A 22,988-nucleotide genomic window follows, 5' to 3' on the forward strand; every position below is an offset into this window, starting at 1 on the left:
CCGCCTTTCTTGAAAGCGTGCTGCTTTTGTTGAAATAGCCTTAGATCTACTGTGATGTTAATGTCATCATTATTAATTATGCATGGAGCTGAACAATGTCTTACACAGTTCAGCCAAGATTTGTACTCCATGTGGTTTTGTTTTGAAAATTTATAAGCTTTTTTGAAACAAAAAAGGCGATAAAATTCCAATAATGTTAATTACAAACATCTTGTGTAGTTGCAGCCTCTAAGGGTGTGTTCCCAGGGGCCCTTCTTACTACGTATCTCTTATATTGGGATATCCATAGCATAAATTAACGATGTGGATTTGAAATTCACTGTTTATAAGCTGGGGGGGGTTTCCACAGCATTTGGATAAGATTTCGAGAAATGTCTGTAACGTAACTTAAATAAGTTAGAGATTATCTATAATAATAAATGCCCTAACCAGCTTCCGGTTGTAACAACTTCCGTCCAGTTGTAACCAGTGACGTCACCACACACACACGCACATGTTAACCCGTCGGCGAAATCTCGCGGGACTTCACGACATCCAAGATGGCGTCCCGCAAGAATATGTCGCTGGCGTGGGCGACATCGGGATCCAAAATGGCGTCGGCATAATCTCGCGAGATTTCGCCGACGCCATCTTTTTGGATCCCGATGTCGTCCACGCCAGCGACATGTTGTTGCGGCGACGCTATCTTGAATATCGCGGGATTTCACGAAATCCAAGATGGCGTCCCGCAAGAACATGTCGGCGGCCTGGAGAACGTCTGGATCCTGGATCGCGGCGGCGGAGGAAGATGTCGGGGCAGCGACGATGACGGTGTGAGTATGAGAAACGGAGTGAGAGAAAGGAACGTATGTGGAGTGAAAGAGTGAGTGGACATGAGTGGAGGTGAAAGGTGAGAGGAGTGTGTGTTGAGGCAGTGTGGTGTGTTGAGGGTTAACATGGCAAGAGGTGTTAACGACGTCGGCGAAATCTCGCGAGATTTCGCCGACGCCATCTTGCATTCATGAAATTGCGTCATTTACCTCACGCCGACTTGCTGTGCGGACGCTTGGCATTGCCTGTACCACCATAACTACTGCTGCCTTGCTCCTCTGCCGGTGTCTAATTACAGGACCAATTTGCCTCTACCGCCATAACTACTGCCTTTGTCCTCTGCCGGTGTCTAATTACAGGGCCAATTTGCCTCTATCGCCATAACTACTGCTGCTTTGGTCATCTGCCTGTTTACTGCCGGTGTCTAATTACAAGGCCAATTTGCCTCTACCGCCATAACTACTGCTGCCTTGCTCCTCTGCCGGTGTCTAATTACAGGGCTAATTTGCCTCTACCGCCATAACTACTGCTGCATTGCTCCTCTGCCGGTGTCTAATTACAGGGCCAATTTGCCTATACCGCCATAACTACTGCTGCCTTGCTCCTCTGCCGGTGTCTAATTACAGGGCTAATTTGCCTCTACCGCCATAACTACTGCTGCATTGCTCCTCTGCCGGTGTCTAATTACAGGGCCAATTTGCCTATACCGCCATAACTACTGCTGCATTGCTCCTCTGCCGGTGTCTAATTACAGGGCTAATTTGCCTCTACCGCCATAACTACTGCTGCCTTGCTCCTCTGCCGGTGTCTAATTACAGGGCTAATTTGCCTCACCGCCATAACTACTGCTGCATTGCTCCTCTGCCGGTGTCTAATTACAGGGCCAATTTGCCTATACCGCTATAACTACTGCTGCCTTGCTCCTCTGCCGGTGTCTAATTACAGGGCTAATTTGTCTCTACCGCCATAACTACTGCTGCCTTGCTCCTCTGCCGGTGTCTAATTACAGGGCCAATTTGCCTCTACCGCCATAACTACTGCTGCCTTGCTCCTCTGCCGGTGTCTAATTTACAGGGCCAATTTGCCTCTACCGCCATAACTACTGCTGCCTTGCTCCTCTGCCGGTGTCTAATTACAGGATCAATTTGCCTCTACCGCCATAACTACTGCTGCATTGCTCCTCTGCCGGTGTCTAATTACAGGATCAATTTGCCTCTACCGCCATAACTACTGCTGCATTGCTCCACTGCTGGTGTCTAATTACAGGGCCAATTTGCCAATACCGCCATAACTACTGCTGCCTTGCTCCTCTGCCGGTGTCTAATTACAGGGCCAATTTGCCTCTACCGCCATAACTACTGCTGCCTTGCTCCTCTGCCGGTGTCTAATTACAGGATCAATTTGCCTCTACCGCCATAACTACTGCTGCATTGCTCCTCTGCTGGTGTCTAATTACAGGGCCAATTTGCCAATACCGCCATAACTACTGCTGCCTTGCTCCTCTGCCGGTGTCTAAATACAGGGCCAATTTGCCTCTACCGCCATAAGTACTGCTGCCTTGCTCCTCTGACTGTTCACTGCCTGTGTCTAATTACAGGGCCAATTTGCCTCTACCGCCATAACTACTGCTGCCTTGCTCCTCTGCCGGTGTCTAATTACAGGGCCAATTTGCCTCTACCGCCATAACTACTGCTGCCTTGCTCCTCTGCCGGTGTCTAATTACAGGGCCAATTTGCCTCTACCGCCATAACTACTGCTGCCTTGCTCCTCTGCCGGTGTCTAACTACAGGGCCAATTTGCCACTACCACTTCATAACTACTGCTGGGCAATTACAGGGTCAATTAGTATCTGTTTACTCTACAATACTCCAGGACGCCTTCTTCACTGCCAGATAACTGCCAAATAGACTCCTTTACCTGTGCCAACATGAGTCATAACAAAAAGTATGCCAATGCCAGTGAAAGGAAAGCAGCTTTAGCACTACGACAAAAACAACGCCGTGCTAATGAGACTCCTGAGGAAAAACACCATCGCCTTGAGAAGATTAAGGCTTATAAACGCCGTCGCCTCACACACGAATCCCCTAACTCTAAATCCATAAGATTGGCTGAAGAAGCCTCTGCACGCCGTCACCGCTGACAACAGACGGCCTCTTCCTCATCATTATTATTAGACTCACAACAGGATGCTTCCACATCAGCATGTGGAACAATTTACTGCTACACTTCATCCCATATGCCGTTCACTGACATAACTAATCAGCAATCTGTTTCTGCCCTATCAATACCACCATTCAATACCGATGCACAGTATGCCAGTGAAAGGAAAGCAGCTTTAGCACTACGACAAAAACAACGCCGTGCTAATGAGACTCCTGAGGAAAAACAGCATCGACTTGACAAGATTAAGGCTTATAAACGCCGTCGTCTCACACACGAATCCCCTAACTCTAAATCTATTACATTGGCTGAAGAAGCCTCTACAGGCCATCACCGCCAACAACAGACGGCTTCTTCCTCATCATCTATAATAATAAATGCCCTAACCAGCTTCCGGTTGTAACAACTTCCGTCCAGTTTTAACCGGTGACGTCACCACACACACACGCACGTTAACCCTCAACACACCACACCGCCTCAACACACACTCCTCTCACCTTTCACCTCCACTCACGTCCACTCACTCTTTCACTCCACATACGTTCCTTTCTCTCACTCCGTTTCTCATACTCACACCGTCATCGTCGCTGCCCCGACATCTTCCGCCGCCGCCGCGATCCTAGATCCAGACGTTCTCCAGGCCGCCGACATGTTCTTGCGGCGACGCCATCTTGGATTTCGTGAAATCCCGCGAGATTCAAGATGGCGTCGCCGCAAGAACATGTCGCTGGCGTGGACGACTCGGGATCCAAAAAGATGGCGTCGGCGAAATCTCGCGAGATTACGCCGACGCCATTTTGGATCCCGATGTCGTCCACGCCGGCGACATGTTCTTGCGGCGACGCCATTTTGGATCGGCGAAATCCCGCGATAGTCAAGATGGCGTCGCCGCAAGAACATGTCGCCGGCGAGGACGACGTCGGGATCCAAAATGGCGTTGGCGAAAACTCGCGAGATTTCGCCGACGCCATTTTGGATCCCGACGTCGTCCATGCCGGCGACATGTTCTGCCGGCGACGCTATCTTGACTATCGCGGGATTTCACGATACTCAAGATGGCGTCGCCGCAAGAACATGTCGCCGGCGTGGACAACGTCTGGATCCAGGATGGCGCCGGCGGAAGAAGATGTCGGGGATCGTGGAGCAGCGGCGATGATGGCGTGAGTATGAGAGACGGAGTGAGAGAAGGGGTCGTATGTGGAGTGAAAGAGTGAGTGGAGATGGTGAAAGGTGAGAGGAGTGTGTGTTGAGGAGTGTGTGTGTTGAGGGTTAACATGGCAAGAGGTGTGATGCTATCGCATCCTCCCGATGCGATAGCATCGGGCCATAATCTAGTACCTAAATGAAATGCTATCTTTTTCTTTAAAAGATGGCGGCTATACTAAATATCTTTAGTTTGTAGATAAGCCCTAAGTCATGTAGTGCCCTCTAAGGCTCTACAATAGGTGTAAAGCTATGAATTCAGGCATGTTTTTAATAAAACACAACACTTCTAATTTTGGATTAGTTTTATCATAAACTAAATAAACCAAGTCATATTGCTCACAGGAAAAGAGAAAAATATTTCACTAAACCCTTTATGGTTTGTTTGTTTTTTAAGTTTTCTGTAGATACCGTTTTTTTGTTTTGTCTAGTGTTTTTTTCCTCCTTCAGGGTAGGATTACATTTTGCTTTGTTTCTGACAGTTCTGGAAAAGGAAAGAGTTTGTCAGATCAATCCCTTTTTAGCTAGAGCATCTGGCCTCTTAATTAGAAAAATGATATAAAAAAATACCCAAAATGATAAAAACTTGACATATGAATTCAATACTTACAAGTGAATCAAAGACTTTAATCCACGAAAAGCATTTCTTGAAATTGATTTAATTTTGTTGTTTTCTATGAACCTGAAAAGAAAAATAAGAAGATTGGTTATGTGGCAAGACTTAATCAGGGCAGGGGAATGGCATCTTTTGCCTGATGCCTAAATGGTTCAGTAATGTTCCCTGCACACTAAGATATTTTCAGTAATGGCTTTATGAATTGATGGTTCATTAATTGCAGTACTAAAGGATAATAGGAAAAGCATAACACTTGTCCTCCAGGTCCAATCAATATCCACCCCTTCCCCACCCCATTATACTCTCTCGTCAAGCACACTCATCCTCGTATGAATTGAGAACAAATAGATGTAAAATCTTTTGATATCGTTAGCCAATTTGCATGTCATATATATTCTAGTTGTAAGCATTACAAGGGTTAAAGGGTTAAAATTTAAAATCAGTCACAGTGGCACCGTAGTGGGGTATACGAGCATGCCACGAACATGGTACCATGCATCATAATAGAAAATCACCAACACAACGACTTAAACGAACACTGGAGTCATCTATATGAGAAATGAAATAGACAGGATTTAGAATTAGCAGGAGCACAGCCACTTTGGCTCATTGTACACAAAAGTTTTGATTTTTCATTACAAGTTATAGACTCTGCTCCACATGAAAAATTAAAGAGCAGTATTGAATAAAACATGAAAAGTGGATGTAGTCCTGCTGTTCTCTCAGCAAATAGTGCTGTTTATATGAGTTCTAATGATGACAATGGGTTGGTGCTTATACTTACAAGTACTCTAGGTGAGGAAGACCAGTAAATGCATCATCACTGATTGCATCAAATGTGTTTGAAGTGAACAGTCTGCGTAAGTATAACACATATACAATTAGGACAAGGAAGAGAAAGTGGTTTGTTTAATAATGAAATCATAATTAATTTGCCTAAAAGTAGGAATATACTCTCACACACGAGTTAAAGGAAAGGTCATGTTAATGGCAGGTATTAGCGTATGTGTTACAACTCTCAGGAACAGGGGCAGTTGGATGTTTGGCAAACACTATTTCATTGTTGTGAATGCCACCTTTGGTACTGGAACAGTGTTTTGCTGTAAATAGTCCTTATTTTCATGTCATATGGCAAATTGGTGCTGTTTAGAGATATGTCTTACCGTGATATGCTATAAAATGATAACATTTAAAAAAAAAATCTGCATTTTTATCCCTTGTTTCTGCAATGTGTATGTATGAGTCTGAGAGCCACATGAACATGAAACATTATTAAATATGTTGTCTTTATCAATACGGGGCAAAAAAATTAGCTATAATTTTTTATGACTGTTTTACTTTTACTTGTTTTGTTTTGGCACAATAGCTTTCAGTGTATTAACGACCCTTGAAAAAAATGACATAAATCACAGATTGAGCTACTTGAAAAGGCAGAAATAGAAATGTGATATAATGTATATCGCAGAATCAAAGGAAATGTAATTTTGAATTAAAGAGGTTGTCCACTTCCCTAACTCGATTACTGGTTTTGCCATAAATGCTTAAGGATAATGCCCCTAAAGATCCCCATTTATGTCTTTCTGCTTCTCTTCCAGTGCCCTGGCATAAGCTCTGCTGTCACAGCCATCACTACTTTTTCACATTCCTCTGCTCTCTTCTGACTACATTTCCTATCATTCCTTGTGCTGGGCTGCAAGCCAGCAGTGAGCACACCCCCTATAATTCTGCCTAAATCCCTCCGACTTCTACACCAGCATCAGCACAATCTTCTTCACAGAGCACTGTAAGAGGGAATAGAAGTAATGCACAAAGCACCAGAACACTAGCCCTAACAAAGATGATTCCCTACTCCCCCTCACTAATGGTTGGACGGGATGGATTTGGTAGACAGGTAGATAGATAGATGTAATGGTTGGATAGAATGCATTATTTGGAGGGAGAGAGAAATATAAATGTAGTCATATAATAGAGGGAATACAGCAGGATGTATATACATCACACAGGGTATCCAGCAGGGTGTGTACTTGTATATACATCATGCTGTATACATACAAATACAAACGGAGGGCTGGGTTTGCAGGGAAAGATGTATCTGCAGCAGTAACATGCACAGAAACAGAGTGAGCTCTGCTGAATGTAGCCCCGCCCACACACTGCAAGTCACACCCACCCGACAGTTTCCAGAGCCTGGAACTGAGGAAGATTTTGATGTGACATAAAAAAAAGCAAGAGATTCTCGGCCACAGATCATGTGACCTGGAGAACAGCTCAGTTCACAGCAGGATTTAAAGCAATCTACAGGGTGGGTCATTTATATGGATACACCTAAATGAAATGGGAATGTGTGTCATTCACAATGCAACACTCTTCTCCCACTCAGTGTGTCAAGAGTGAGAGAAGAGGGTTGCATTGACAATCCATCACAATGGGCAGCACTTTGAACACACTTTATAAGTGGTCATAAACTTGTAAATAACTCATGAAAGAATAAAGTTATGTTTAAACCAAGCACACCATTGTTTTTCTTGTGAAATTCTCAATAAGTTTGATGTGTCACATGACCCTCTTCCCATTGGAAAAAATAAAGTTGGATCCAAAATGGCCAACTTCAAAATGGCCGCCATGGTCACCACCCATCTTGAAAAGTTTCCCCCCTCCCATATACCAAAGTGCCACAAACAGGAAGTTGATATCACCAACCATTTCCAATTTATCTAGGTGTATCCATATAAATGGCCCACCCTGTATTTAGTAAAATGCTTATCGATGTCAGTTCACATGAATGGAACAGGTAAAGTAATGGACAACCCCTTTAAATTACCTTAATTTACATAAAACTTTAATTTTACTGAAGTTTCAAGAGTAGTAGATTAAATGGCCGAGATGCAGTGTCTTCGTCATGATGCAATGCTGCCTAAGTATTATGTCCAACCCATGCATTATATTCTGTGTTCTATCACGAGCTGATATATTCCACAAGGACCACATGTTAATTTACTTTTTCCTGCCATGATACATTAAAGGGGCTGTATTAGTGATTCAATTTGTGGTTCCCATCAAGAAATAAATGCAGCCCTAGCTTCGTACTCTGTGCCATTGTAAGTTTCCTCTGCACAATGGCACCTGGGCGGTGCAGGGAACTGCAGCACAGCCACAAGAATAGGGAAATCCTGCAATACTCTGCACAGCTAAGTAGCCGGTGGCTACTCTACAAAGTTAAAACAGTGATGTGCACACAACACTAACTCATTCCCAGGTTGGATGGGGGCCCTAGAGGTTGGATTCCCATTATTCATAATATGGTGGCACATCCTAGTAATATGTCTTCACTATATAATATCCCCCCCCCAAAAAAGTTTGCCCATACGATTCAGCAGTATGGATCACCTCTGAATAAATAATAACTCATGGTCAATCTAGAAAAATGGAAGGGTTACATCCACAACCAAACACCATGTGAGAGTTTATTTATAAACCTAAATATACCCTCATCAACATATAAAACGCAAAAAAACACCAAAAAATGATTGGAAAAATGAAAATAAACTTTTCCAAACATCTCAACGTATTCAGTATCGCAGCAAATGACGACCACGCACAGAAATCCCCACCTTAGCCATTACCATTGAGGTCAATAATGGTTGTCTGTAGAATGTTCTGCCTCTGTAATGTTTTCAGACTTTTATGCTAGATCCGTTATCTTCGCATTTAGTGTGTCGGCCATCTTGTTTCCTGGACTGTGCATTGACTTTTGCCCTCAACCAATATGGAGTCCTCAGCTTGTCGTTGGCCATCTTGTTTCCTGGCATGTGCAGTGACTTTGCCCTCAAATAACATGGAGTACTCAGCTATGATGTCCCTGCCCTGTTTCCTGCCAATTGTCCTTTTAATCAGCTCCAGCTGATTCACCTGTGCTCCTGAATCAGCTCTATTCCCAGTTGTGACTTGGTCTGTGAAGCCTGGATCTCCTCTGCTTGGAACCATTTGTGGACACAGAACCCTTCTGCTTGCCAGCTACTTCTGACGGGAAAGTAATAGACTCTGAATATCGTTGGTTGTTTGCCTAACTCTGCAACTATCCTGCTACTGCACTACTTGTATGAAGTAATACAAGAAATGCTTAAGAAGCTTATGTCTCATGTGTCTTATTATACCCATGCGTTAGACTCTAGATAGACTGTATACCATATGACAGCCTCGCTTAATGTAGCTGGGTAAATCTTCAGGATCCACTGCTGGCAGCTCCCTTTGCAATTGCTGTCCAATGTGGTCCCTGAAGTCCTTGATGGGAGACAATTCCGAAGACTCTCCAGGTTATGGTAGCACATTAAGATCACACAAGTTGCTCACAGTAACAAAAGCAAAATCCAGCTTGGCATTGTCATGTTCAAAACAACTCTTGGGACACTTTTGATGAAATGGCCGTACCACAGGTTTTATGACCAAATCAATGTAACGCTGACCTCTTAGTGCACCTGAAATGAAGATTAGAGGGATTTGGCTACCATACTGTCATGATCCAGGATGGGCTTTGTCTTTGGCCCGTCCTGGTCAGTCAGGGGTTAATTGTTTCTGCCTCTCTCTGGCAGAGGGCGGCTATTTAATGCTCACTTGACCTAGGTCCGGTGTCAGTTATACTCCTGCCCTCGGCTGAGTTAGTTGACCTTGTGCGTACGTGTGCCTTGTGCCTGATATCTTGCTTGCTTGTTTGGTTTTGATCCGGTTCTGTCCCTGTTACGAGTTCTGCCTGTCCCTCTTGTACTGCGCTACCTCTCTGTGTATGACCCTCTGCCTGTGACTTGACTATTCTTTGCTCGTCCCTCTGGTACCGCACAGCCCTCTCCGTGTATGAACCCTCGCTTGTCTGACCTGCGTTTTCCTCTCCTCTTCTACAGTTTCCCTGCAGTAGGTACATTATATCATCTGCAGCAGTAGGACGCTAAGCCCCGCCCCCTGCAGTCACATGATCTAGGTCCTGGGACTCCTTACTATTTTCAGTGCCGCAGGTCCTGTCTGCTTGAACTGTCACTACTGTATTGGACTCCGTGCTCTCCCATAGTGTGAGTAAGTCACCCTGCTCAGCGTGGCAGTTTGCCGATGCTGACAGGGTCCTGACATTAGAGTCCTGACACATACTTTATGCCACCTCACACCATAATCAAGGTAGTAGAACCAGTGTGACATTCCCTTGTGAAGAATTTTCATAGTGTTGCCCAAATGGTCTCCAGACCGATCTCCGACTTGCAAGTCAGAAGCAGGAGACATCATTTGAATAGGATAGACCTTCATTCCAGCCTCCATTGCCATCTTGTTCTGCACCATGAGAGCCTTGGAGAGTGATGGTGTGAGGTCAATGTAACAACTGTAGCTGGACGTCTGACTCTAGCCCAATGTCATGCAAATGCCTTTTAATGGTTTGTGCAGACACTGTTTGATGCCGTTGGCTTTTTATGTAATTTCACTTACACTACAAAATTGATCAATCGTAGAACCAATGGTGCAGCCATTTCCAAAAGTGTCCCAGGAGCTGTTTTTCGACATGACACCATCAGACCGCATGTTGCTACTGTGAGCAGCCTGCGTGACCTGAATGTTCTACCATGGCTCCAGCGTCTCTGGACTTGTTTTCCATTGAACACATCTAGGACATCATTTGTCAGCAGTTGCAAATCTTGATGACTTACTTAACCAGTTACATTCAGCGTGACTGAATATTCCTCAGACAACTATTAGTAACCTCACTGGTAGCAGACAAGCCATGTAAGTGCGGGGATTGCTGCATGTGGTGCTCATACTTGATACTGAATAAATCGAAATGTTTTACCCAGTGCCTGCGTTACTCTCTTCTTTTCCCCAGATGGATATACTCTTTTAAGCAGGGCCGGACTGGCCATCTGGCAATTCTGGCAAATGCCAGAAGAGTCTGTCTGGTAGTGGGCCGCTTGGCTGCTATGTTAACAGAATTGGTGTTCTCAAGAGTTGTGATGGAGCACAAAGTAGCTATCTTCGTCACTTATCCCAGCAGGCAACGGGTATCATTATACATATTGGTCATGTAGTAAAACTTGCTTTCCTCCATCTAGGGTAATATTAGTAACATCTCCTATCTGATGCTTGCGACAGGGACAGCATGGGCCTGTGTGATTTCACATGCCAGGGCTGAATTTCAGCCCCAGGCCGTACCTGCTTTTAAGTTATCCCTATATAACAAGCTCATGTGTTATGAATGGGTCACCGAGGAGGAGAGCAAGCCCAAGCTAAGCCACAGAAAACCAGAGAGGTTGGTAACTAAGCGGATTGCAGACCCCTGATCCTATCCACACAACTAGCAGTAGCCGTACCTACGATGATCCTAGACGCCTCGGCACAGCGGGAGAGCTAACTAAGCTTAAAGCAAGAAAGGGAAAATCTAAACTGCCCCAGAGCAGATCCCAAAGGAATTGACAGTCCCCAAACATATATTGTCGGTGAGACAAGATGAAAACACAATCGCAGGCAGGAAAATAGACTGAGCAAATTATGGGGCCCACACTGACTAGACAGGACAGGAAAGGAAAGACGCTGTCTGCATGTCATGATCTGCTGAGTTCATGGGATCAGATAGTTTAGAGGTTAATCTGGACAGCCTCACCCTGAGATTCTGGGAGGCTTTTTATAGCCTCATTGTGGGCTCACTCCTTGTCGCTTATACTCAGACCCATGGCCGAATGTGTGCCCCTAGTGTGCTTTGTGACTGTGATACTTTATGCTTGCTTGCTTTTGATCCAGTTCTGTCCCTGTTACGAGTTCTGCCTGTTCCTTTTGTACTGCTCTGCTATCTCCGTGTGTTGTGAGTTCATTTTCCCCTTCACCGTTGATGTCTGATGAACTCCCTCTGCTGGTGAAGAGAGGTAGTGAAATTGATTGGGTTGGGAAGAACCTGTCATCTGAACAGGTGGAGCCTGATTGGACACCCGGAATCACTGAGTGGATATAAGGCAGCCGACGCCCTACAGGGGTGCTAGTGATCCTTTCTGCTCTGAGCTCTTGCAAACCAGTTCAGTACCTGTCTTCTGAAAGCTAAGTATTTCCTCTCTTATTTTTCCATGAGATATTGTCTGTTTACTTAGTGTTTGTGTTCTGCCTGCCCTTGTTGGTACAGGCTGAGCTCCATTTTCTTCTCTGGTCAAGTTGATCTTTTGCTCAGTCTTCAGAATATACCTGAGTGCTGATATCGTGATTTTGAAGTCTAGTGACTTCAGGGCCTTTTTTCTATCAGACGTGTTGGACATTATTTTGGCAGAATTTTTGTGGATTGCAGCCAGCATCTTTTCTGTCCTTTCCTATTTAGTTAGTTGGGCCCCATCGTTTGCTCAAACTGTCTTTCTGTCTGTGTTTGTGTTTTCATCTGCTTTTCACCGACAATACATGTTGGGGGCTGTCTGTTGCTTTGGGGTCTGCTCTGGGGCAGTTTAGATTTCCCCTTTCTTTCTTTAGGCTTATTTAGTTCTCTGGCTGTGAACGAGGGGTCTAGGGCACCGTAGGAAAACCCCACGGCTACTGTTAGTTGTGTGAATAGGATCAGGGGTCTGCAATCCGATAGCTACCAACCTCTCCGGTTTTCTGGACTTAGCTTGTATTTTTGTTTTTTCCTCCTTCGGTTACTCATTCATAACATCCGTGTATGACTCTTTTGCCTTGGACCTGACTACTCTCTGACTGCCTCCCTTGTACTGCGTTGCTATCTCTGTGCATGATTCATTGCTTACGTTTTGACTATCCTCTGCTTGTCCCTCTGATACCGCGCCGCCCTCTCCGTGTATGACCCCCATTTGTCTGACCTGAGTTTCCCTAGCCTTTACTCCAGGATTCCTGTAACAGAACCCTACAGCCCTCTCTTGCAGCAGGACGCTAAGCCACACCCCCTGTGGTCACATGATCGTAGGTCCTTGTAATGCTAACTACTTTCGGTGTCGCAGGTCCTGTTGTCTGAACTTTCCCTGCAGTATCGGACCCCGGGTCGTCCCGTAGTCTGGGTGAGTTTCCCTGTTCAGCCTCGGCAGTCCGCCGGTGCTGACAGGATCCTGATACTGCAATCACGCAAAAAACCCTACAAAAAGTCCAACACGTCTGATGCAAAAAACACTGAAGTTGCATGACTTCGCCCACTATATCAGCACTCTGGTATATTCTGAAAGCAGAGCAAAAAGAGGCCAATCTAATAAGGGACAAAAACAAACTGGCACATGCAGTAACATATGGACGGTGATTCAGCACAGCCCCAGCCAGAGCTGGCTGACCCACACAAAACTGAGATAGACAAAACCAGCTCAAATGCAAACAGAATAGCAAATAAACACTTAGCTGAACATGCAGGGACTGAGCTGGAAACATCAGATCTCAGGAGGCAGAAGAAAATCACCAGCAGGGATAAAGGGAGTCAGCTGTCTTAAATCACAATCTGAAACCCCAGATCTCCATTCGTCGTCCTCATTATCAGGTGGCAAGCCTCTGTTAATCAGATCAGCTCCATTACCTCCAGTAACCACCAGAGGGAGCCCAGAAGGAGAACTCGCAACCCCTCTGTCAGTCTGACCAGCTCCACTACCTTCAGTAATAACCAGTGGCGGATTATAATGAGGTCAATCTGGGCTGTAGCCCAGGACCCAGTGGTGTGGGGGCCCACCAGCCCAAGCAAAATTGGCCCATTATAATCCGCCACCATAGTGCCACACTCCCTAATGTACTGACCCCTTCCTCCCCCTTCCAGACCCACCGGCCACCGCAGCACCAGCCCCTCACTGAAAAATCCCTGCTCTGTGCGCACAGGACCTGTGATGAGGTCACTCACAGGAGGGGAGGAGTCAGGGGTTACATGATCAGAGGCTTCAGTCAGGGGCCACTGATCATGTGACACCTGACTCCTCCCCTCTGGTGACCTTATCACAGGTCCTGTGCACACAGCCCTCAATGTATTTTATGTGGGACTCTGCTGTGCTGGTTGTCATGGTGCTGGATGAGGGAATTATGTGTGGGGTCAGGAGTTTACAGGGTGGATGTAGCTGCATGTGTGTGCAGAGCAGAGCCGCGCGTGTGCAAGGTGTACGGAGAGGAGCTGCACATCTGCGAGGTGTACGCAACAGAGCTGCGTGCGTGCGAGGTGTACAGAGCGGAGCTGCACGCGTGCGAGGTGTACAGAGCGAAGCTGTATGTGTGTAAGGAGCGAAGCCGCGTGTGTGTACGAGGTGTACGGAGCGAAGCCGCGTGTGTGTACGAGGTGTACGGAGCGAAGCCGCGTGTGTGAATGGAGCAAAGCCGCGTGTGTGTACGAGGTGTACAGAACGGAGCTCTGTGTGTACAAAGTATACAGAGCTGAGCCGTGTGTTTACGGAGCGGAGCTGCGTGTGTACAAGGTGTACTGAGTGGAGCTGCGCGTGTGCGAGGTGTACGGAGCAGAGCCGAGCGCGTGCGAGGTGTACGGAGCGGAGCCGAGCGCGTGCGAGGTGTACGGAGTGGAGCCACATGTGTACGGAGCGGAGTCGCGTGTGTGTACGAGGTGTACGGAGCGAAGCTGCATGTGTACGAGGTGTACAGAACGGAGACCTGTGTGTACAAAGTGTACAGAGCTGAGACGTGTGTTTACGGAGCAGAGTCGTGTGTGTACGAGGTGTACGGAGTGGAGCTGCGCGTGCGTGAGGTGTATGGAGCAGAGCCACGCGTGTACGGAGCGGAGCCACGTGTGTGTACGAGGTTTCGGGAGCAGAGCCGCAAATGTGCGAGGTGTACGGAGCAGAGCCGCGAATGCGCGAGGTGTACGGAGCAGAGCCGCGAATGCGCGAGGTGTAGGGAGCAGAGCCGTGAATGTGCGAGGTGTACGGAGCAGAGCCATGAATGTGCGAGGTGTATGGAGCAGAGCTGCGTGTGTGCGAGGCGTACGGAGCAGAGCCACGAATGTGCGAGGTGTACGGAGCAGAGCTGCGAATGTGCGAGGTGTACGGAGCAAAGCTGCATGTGTGTATGGAGCAAAGCTGCGTGTGTGTATGAGATGTACGGAGTGGAGCCGCGTGTGTACGAGGTGTACGGAGCAGAGCCCTGTGTGTACAAAGTGTACAGAGCTGAGCCGTGTGTTTACGGAGCGGAGCCGCGTGTGTACGAGGTGTACGGAACTGAGCCACGCACGAGAGGTGTACGGAGTGGAGCCACATGTGTACGGAGCAGAGTCGCGTGTGTGTGCGAGGTGTACGGAGCAAAGCTGCTTGTGTACGAGGTGTACGGAAAGTAGCCCTGTGTGTACAAAGTGTAAAGAGCTGAGCCGTGTGTGTACGAGGTGTACGGAGCGGAGCCACGCGTGTGCGGAGCAGAGCCGCGTGTGTGTGCGAGGTGTACGGAGCGAAGCTGCGTATTTGTTCAAGGTGTTCAGAGCGAAGCCGCATGTGTGTACGAGGTGTACGGAGCGAAGCCGTGTGTGTGTACGTGGTGTACAGAGTGGAACCACGTGTGTACGAGGTATACGGAACGAAGCCCTGTGTGTACAAAGTGTACAGAGCTGAGCCGTACGTTTACGGAGCGGAGCCACGTGTGTACGAGGTGTATGGAGCAAAGCCGCATGTGTACAAGGTTTACGGAGCAGAGCCATGTGTGTACAAGGTGTACAGAGCGTGGCTGCATGTGTATAAGGTGTACGGAGCAAAGCCGCATGTGTACGAGGTTTACGGAGTGGAGCCATGTGTGTACTGAATGGAGCCATGTGTGTGCGAGGTGTACGGAGCGAAGCCGTGTGTACGAGGCATACAAAGCGGAACCGTGTGTGTATGAGGTGTGCGGAGCCATGCGTGTACATATGACGGGGAGCATTCATACCTCCCAACATCCCAGATTTTGAGAGTCTGCCCCACTGCCCCAACCGGGAGCTTACTTTTCCCACGGACACAGGAGTATATGGAGGAGCCCTGAGGAGCACTTGAAAACTCGCACGTGACATTCCATCGGAAGTGACGTGCTGAAAGCTGACCGGAGGAGATTGTGATGGAACCATGGAGGCACTTCAGGGAATGCTTCAGATTATCACCATGTCCTCCTCCGACAGCGCAGACAGCGGGATCGCCTTGGACTCGGGGATGTCGGCCATGTGAGTGGTTCATGATATGTTCTGCACCAGGAGGCTCAGGTGGGCACTACAATGTGAGCCGGGCTGGTATAGTATCTTTATAGAATCTTTCTTTCCCCTCTTTCCTTGTCTTTCTCTCTCTGTTCTTTCTTTCACTTTCTGTTCTTTCTTTCCCCTCTTTCTTTCTCTCTCCCTCTCTGTCCTTTCTTTCTTTCCCCTTTCTTTTTTTCTCTCTTTGTTCTTTCTTTCACCTCTTTCTTTTTCTTTCTTTCCTTCTCTCTTTGTTCCTTCTTTCCCCTCTTTCTTTCTCTTGCCCTCTCTGTTTCTTTCTTTCTTTCCCCTTTCTTTCTTTTTTTCTCTCTGTTCTTTCTTTCCCCTCTTTCTTTCTCTCTTTTCTTTCTTTCCCCTCTTTCTTTCTCTCTCCCTCTCTGTTCTTTCTTTCCCCTCTTTCTTTTTTTCCTCTCTCTGTTCTTTTTTCTGTCCCCTCTTTCTTTCTCTCTGTTCTTTCTTCCTTTCTCTCTCTTTTTCTCTCTCTCTTTCTCTCTGTTCTTTCATTCTCTCTCCTTTCTTTCTCTCTCTTTTTTCTCTCTCTCTGTTCTTTCTTTTCCTCAGCACCAGTCAGTGTGCCCACAGTACCAGCCACTGTGCCCTCAGTACCAGTCAGTGTGATCAGCAGTGCTAAATGGGTGTGGTTGGGGCGTGGACATGGGTGTGACTATTTGTGAAATGGGTGTGGTCGGGCAGCCAGTAACCAATCATAGTGGAAGTCATCTGTTTCCATCAACTTTGTTATATGTGGGCAGTGGGCACCTCTAGTAAGGTGGGCACGAGATGGCGGGTCTTTTCACCTCTGCCTCACACATAAGTTACTATGAGGTATACTTTAGTCCTGCCACATTTCTTTCTTGGCCTACTGAGAGAAATGTTTTGACCAGTTGAAAGTTATACAACATGAGGATTGTGCATGTGTGCGCTGCTCGCATATATATATATTTACTTACTCTGACTCCTGTATAAACCCTGCCCCTCCAACTGCCGTCCACTTTCCCATGCTCCTGTTCCAATCCTGGGGTCTTTTTTGGTCCCCCTTGGTCCTCCACATGCTGAACATCTGGGACATGACTAACATTGCGCAATGTGCGCTTGTTCATCGCCAGATGCAGCATCGTGTCCAGTGTGTGAGGAGACGGCGACTTGTCTGTGGCGTTAACCCCTCTGCTGACATGTTGGGCACAACCTGTGACGAGGAGCGTCTCTTCCTGTATATCCGGCTACAGGCTGCACATCCGGAGGCTGCTTCTTCTATCTGGGGAAGTTCATGAAGCAGAAGCCTCTGTGTGACTCATGTGAAGTAACTTGTCTAACAGGTCATGGGTCCAGGTCAGCAGGTGATTGCAGACTATTAGCTGGTTTCAATGTTAGGTACAGGTGAGTCAGGACTAGATGTTGGGTGGAAGCCTTCCAGTATTTATAAGGCCTCATTCAAACGCTGAGTATTTGGTGAGTTTTTACCTCAGCATTTATAAGGCCTCGTGCACACACTGAGTATTTGGTGAGTTTTTACCTCAGTATTTATAAGGCCTCGTGCACACGCTGAGTATTTGGTGAGTTTTTCACTCAGTATTTGTAAGGCCTCATGGACACGTTGAGCATTTGGTGTTTTTTTACCTCAGTATTTGTGAGGCCTCGTGCACACGTTGCGTATTTGCAGAGTTTCTTTTACCTCAGTATTTAACCCCTTCCCGCCCCTTGACGCACCGTATGCATCATGAAAACTAGTGACTTCCAGACCCCGTCACATGACCGGGGGGCCCACAGAGCCTGAACAGCCCGGGGCCCTGGCTACCCTTAATCCACCCCTGGTAATAACCAGAGGGAGGCCAGAAAGCGAATTCACAACAGTATCCCCCCCCTTGAGGAGGGGTCACCGAACCCTCATCCACGCCACCAGGCCGATCAGGATGGGCCCGGTGAAAAGCACGAACCAATCTTTCGGCATGAATGTCAGAAGCAGAGACCCAAGAATTATCCTCCTGGCCATAACCCTTCCATTTGACCAAGTACTGGAGTCTCCATCTAGCTAAACGAGAATCCAATATTTTCTCTACCTCATATTCCAAATTGCCTTTAACCAATACAAGGTCAGGAGGCGCCGCCATAGGAACTACTGGCTCCACAAACCTCTTCAACAAAGATTTATGAAACACGTTATGGATCTTAAACGTAACTGGAAGAGCCAATCGGAAAGAAACAGGATTAAGGATCTCCAAAATCTTATAAGGTCCAATGAATCTTGGCTTGAATTTTGGAGTCGCAACCTTCATAGGAATATTCTTTGAAGACAACCAAACCATATCACCCACTCTAAACCGGGGACCAATGGTCCTATGCCGGTTGGAAAACCGTTGGGCTTTTTCCTGAGAGTGGGACAACTTATCCACCACTTGGTCCCAAATCTGCTGCATTCTCTCTACCACAGTGTCCACACTTGGGCAGGTTGAAGATCCCACCTGCCCTGAAGAAAATCGAGGATGAAACCCAAAGTTACAGAAAAAAGGCGACATCAAAGTGGCAGAACTAGCTCTATTTTTTAGCGTGAATTCGGCCAAGGGCAAAAATGAGACCCAGTCATTCTGATCAGCAGATATGAAACATCTCAAATAGGACTCCAAAGTCTGGTTTGTTCTCTCAGTCTGCCCATTGGTCTGAGGATGAAATGCAGAGGAGAAAGATAACTGAATTCCCAGTTTGGAACAAAAAGCTCTCCAAAATCTGGAAACAAACTGAACTCCTCTGTCCAACACAATGTTCTCAGGAATCCCGTGCAACCGAACCACCTGTTGTAAAACAAGGGCACCAACTCAGAAGAAGATGGCAACTTTGGGAGTGGTACAAGATGGATCATCTTAGAAAATGTATCACAAATCACCCAGATAACAGTCATTCTCTGAGAGACAGGAAGATCGGAAATAAAATCCACTGAGACATAGGTCCATGGCCTCCTGGGCACCGGCAGGGGCATCAACAACCCACTAGAACGAGAACAGGGCTTGGACCGAGAACAAGTCCCACAGGACTGCACAAAATTCCTGACATCACGAGATAAGGCAGGCCACCAAAAAGACCGACTCACCAAATCTCTGGTACCAAAAATAACTGGATGACCAGCCAATGCGGAGCAATAAATTTCAGACATTACTCTCTTCCTCCACTGGTCAGGGACATACAATTTTCCCATAGGGCAACGTTCAGGTTTGTCCTCCTGAAATTCCTCCAGGGCACGTCTCAAATCGGGTGAGATGGCAGAAAGAACTACACCCTTATTTAGAATGGTAGTAGGCTCGTTCACATTAAGAGAATCTGCAAAGAAACTCCTAGAAAGGGCGTCCGCCTTAACATTCTTAGTGCCCGGAAGAAAAGAGACCACAAAATTAAAATGCGTGAAAAACAAGGCCCACCTAGCCTGTCTAGGATTCAAGCGTTTGGCTGGTTCAAGATAAATCAAATTCTTGTGGCCGGTGAGGACCACAACTTGATGTCTAGCTCCCTCCAACCAAAGTCTCCACTCTTCAAATGCCCATTTCATGGCCAACAATTCCCGATTCCCCACGTCATAGTTACGTTCAGATGGGGAGAATTTTCAAGAAAAGAAGGCACAGGGATTCATCTTAGAAGTCACAGGATCTTTTTGGGACAAAACGGCTCCTGCACCAATCTCAGAAGCATCTACCTCCACCTGAAATTGGAGTGAGACATAAGGTTGCCGTAGAACCAGAGCAGAAGTGAATCTCCGCTTAAGCTCCTGAAATGCCGAGACTGCCTCTGGAGACTAATTCACCACATCAGCGCCCTTTTTGGTCAGATCAGTCAGTGGTTTAACAATACCAGAAAAATTACTTATAAATTTACGGTAGAAATTAGCAAAACCCAAAAACTTCTGGAGAGCCTTCAAAAAAGTGGGCTGAATCCAATCATATATGGCCTGTATCTTGGCTGGGTCCATTCCAATAGCAGACGGGGACAAAATGAACCCCAAAAATGAAATCCTCTATACACCAAAGAGGCACTTCGATCCCTTAACATACAGAGAATTTTCCCTCAAAATCCGGAACACAGTCCGGACATGTTCCACATGAGAATCCCAATCACTGGAAAAAATCAAAACATCATCCAGATAAATGATCAAAAACTTATCCACAAAGTCCCGGAAAATATCGTTCATAAAAGATTGGAAGACAGAAGGGGCATTAGTGAGCCCAAAAGGCATCACCTGGTACTCAAAATGTCCCTCCGGAGTATTAAACGCCGTCTTCCATTCATCCCCGTGCTTGATGCGAATAAGATTATAGGCCCCCTGAGGTCAAGCTTGGTAAACCAACAGGCACTTTTAACTCTTGAAAACAAATCAGAAATCAGGGGCAATGGATACTGATATTTATCAGTGATTTTGTTAACGGAATGATAGTCAATACATGGCCTTAATGAGCCATCTTTCTTGGCCACAAAAAGAACATCTCCAACGACTCCTTGATATAAGATCGCATAGCATCATGTTCGGGTACCGATAAGTTGAAAAGCCAACCCTTGGGAAATTTACACCCGGGCATTAACTCAATTGCACAGTCAACTTGGGTTTATTCTTCGCCAAAAGAGTAGCATCAATACCCTTCAAAGGGATAGGAGTCCACAGGGGTATCATAGGAAAACCACAACATTTAGCAAAGTCTAAATCCATCAGATTCAAAGCTGCTCCTGAATCTACAAAAGCCTTAGCGGAAAATGTAGACAAGGAGCAGATCAGGCTGTACACTGCCCACCGCAAATGTGTGAGCAAAACTCTTTTCTCATTTAGGGCAGACAGAAATAGTATGAGAGGCATCCCCACAGAAAAAACACAGCTTATTACGCCTTCTAAACTCCTGATGTTGCGCCCTAGACAAAACCCTATCGCATTGCATGGGTTCAGACGTTCGTTCGAAAGGCGGCAACGCCTCTCGTGTAGTTTTGCATTCACGTAAACGCCGATCAACTTGAATGGCCAATGACATAGAGTCGTCAAGACTCAAGAGTTGAGCGACTTTTGCTTTTTTAGGGTCGAGTTTCGTTTCATGAAACCCGACTTTCCAAAAGTCTGGTCGAGCAAAATCGGCCGACTATAGGGAAAAGTCGGGGGTCCGACCGAAACACGAAACCCAATGTAAGTCAATGGGGAATTAAAGTCGGCAGTGAGAGGAGGACAGGAAACACACATACAGTGCCCATTTGAATGCCAAAAGCATCAATTCTTATTACTTAAGCTTGTCAACCTTAATTTACTTCATAATACTAGTTACGCACTGAAAAATGGGGGTTATTTGGCTAAAGTTGTGGGGGGGTAGGGCTGGCTTCAGGTTTTCATGTGTCCTGGGCGAAAGAGCGCCCCTTTAACACATACCACAACTCATGATGCTCCGATACGGCAGAGAAATAGCGGTATAGTACAATGAAAAACACTTCACTTTTTACATCTCATGACGAGGCCCATCTATTTCTCCATACAGAATTATTGGTCCCATATAATGTTTGAAACAGTATATGATGAGCTCCACATAATGCTACAGTATATGTTGGTCCCCATGGATGAAGCTCCACTGTCTTATGGGCCCAAATAATGCTCCAAACATAATGGGCCCCATTTCTAATGCTCTAGTGTATAATGGGCCCTGTAAATGCTGCTCCAGTGTCTGATGTCCACCTTTGGAATGTTCCAGTGTACGGTGGGCCCCATCTATCATGCTCCAGAGTATAGTGCTCCCCAAAAATTGCTGTCCCAACATTGAAAACAATGAAATACAGTTGTGGCCAAAAGTATTGACACCCCTGCAATTCTGTCAGATAATACTCAGTTTCTTCCTGAAAATGATTGCAAACACAAATTCTTTGGTATTATTATCTTCATTTAATTTGTCTTAAATGAAAAAACACAAACGAGAATGAAGCAAAAAGTAAAACATTGATCATTTCACATGAAACTCCAAAAATGGGCCAGACAAAAGTATTGGCACCCTCAGTCTAATACTTGGTTGCACAACCTTTAGCCGAAATAACTGCGACCAACCGCTTCCGGTAACCATCAATGTTTTACTTTTTGCTTCATTCTCGTTTGTGTTTTTTCTTTTAAGACAAATTAAATGAAGATAATAATACCAAAGAATTTGTGTTTGCAATCATTTTCAGGAAGAAACTGAGTATTATCTGACAAAATTGCAAGGGTGTCAATACTTTTGGCCACAACTGTAAGTCTCCTCGCTAGGGAATCCCTGTACTAGTCTGGACTCCTCGTCGTCCCCATCTTCCATCTCACTGCACAGTATTTCAACCTTGCAAGTGCTGTGATCCTGAGCAAGCAGGGGGGGCCCACTCGTTGGCGACGGCACTGGCACAGGGCCCCTGATAGTACGGTGGTGTGTCTGACGGCGGGTGGGCCGAACCTGCACTTTCATCTGCAGCTTCCTCTTTGTCACCGTGTAAGATGGAACTGTATATGGGAAGGGTAACCTGAGTTTCATCAGGGTCAGATTCAGGCCGTGTAGCGTGCAAGGGGAATGTAGTGGTCTGGGTCAATGTACCAGCAGATTCATCGAGCAGTGGCTGGGCATCAGTGCACTTGTGTCGCCCCCAGGAGTATGGTCGCCACAGTGGCATTACCTTCCTCCTAGGGAGTGTGATGTCATGCTTGGGAGCAACGAAGGATCTCTCTAGCAGGTTAACTGATTGGGCAGCGTTATTCCCACGAGTCACGACCCTCCAAACAGCGTTCATGAAGGCAAAGTGTGTGTTTTACGTGGGCAGTATGGTTGCAAAGCTGAACCTTAAAGGAATGTCCAGAAGGGCACCACCAGGAGTGGAGCCTACGTCGTAGTTTGACTCAACACGGGCAACCTCAACCATCCAGCAACAAAAAAGATGCACACATTGCAAGCTTAATTCCGTTAACGAACGAGACTCCGTCATGCCCCGCGGTCCGAGTCCGGCTTACTAGAGGGACACGCGAGACTCTGGCACGTGAGATTGGCCAATAAATGGTGTGTCATGCCCTTACATGTCCGTGGCTGCATGTGTGCTACACTGAAA

General features: G+C 46.5%; 1 protein-coding gene across 2 annotated transcripts in view; it reads right to left on the reverse strand.

Moving 5' to 3' along the window:
• The window catches only part of LGI1 (leucine rich glioma inactivated 1), a 102,948-nt gene that overhangs the window by 26,013 nt on the left and 53,947 nt on the right, over window positions 1-22,988 (reverse strand). Inside the window, exons 3-4 of one of the 2 annotated variants that reach the window (XM_073555829.1) lie at window positions 5,574-5,645; window positions 4,784-4,855 (exon numbers count right to left, since the gene is read on the reverse strand). In XM_073555829.1, the coding sequence (XP_073411930.1) occupies window positions 4,784-4,855; window positions 5,574-5,645 (144 nt within the window). The remainder of the gene's footprint in view (window positions 1-4,783; window positions 4,856-5,573; window positions 5,646-22,988) is intronic. The other variant, XM_073555830.1, reaches the window with a different exon arrangement.

Source organism: Dendrobates tinctorius, unplaced genomic scaffold (genome assembly GCF_039654945.1).
Source record: "Dendrobates tinctorius isolate UK_male_01 unplaced genomic scaffold, ASM3965494v1 ptg000230l, whole genome shotgun sequence".
Classification (NCBI taxonomy): domain Eukaryota; kingdom Metazoa; phylum Chordata; class Amphibia; order Anura; family Dendrobatidae; genus Dendrobates; species Dendrobates tinctorius.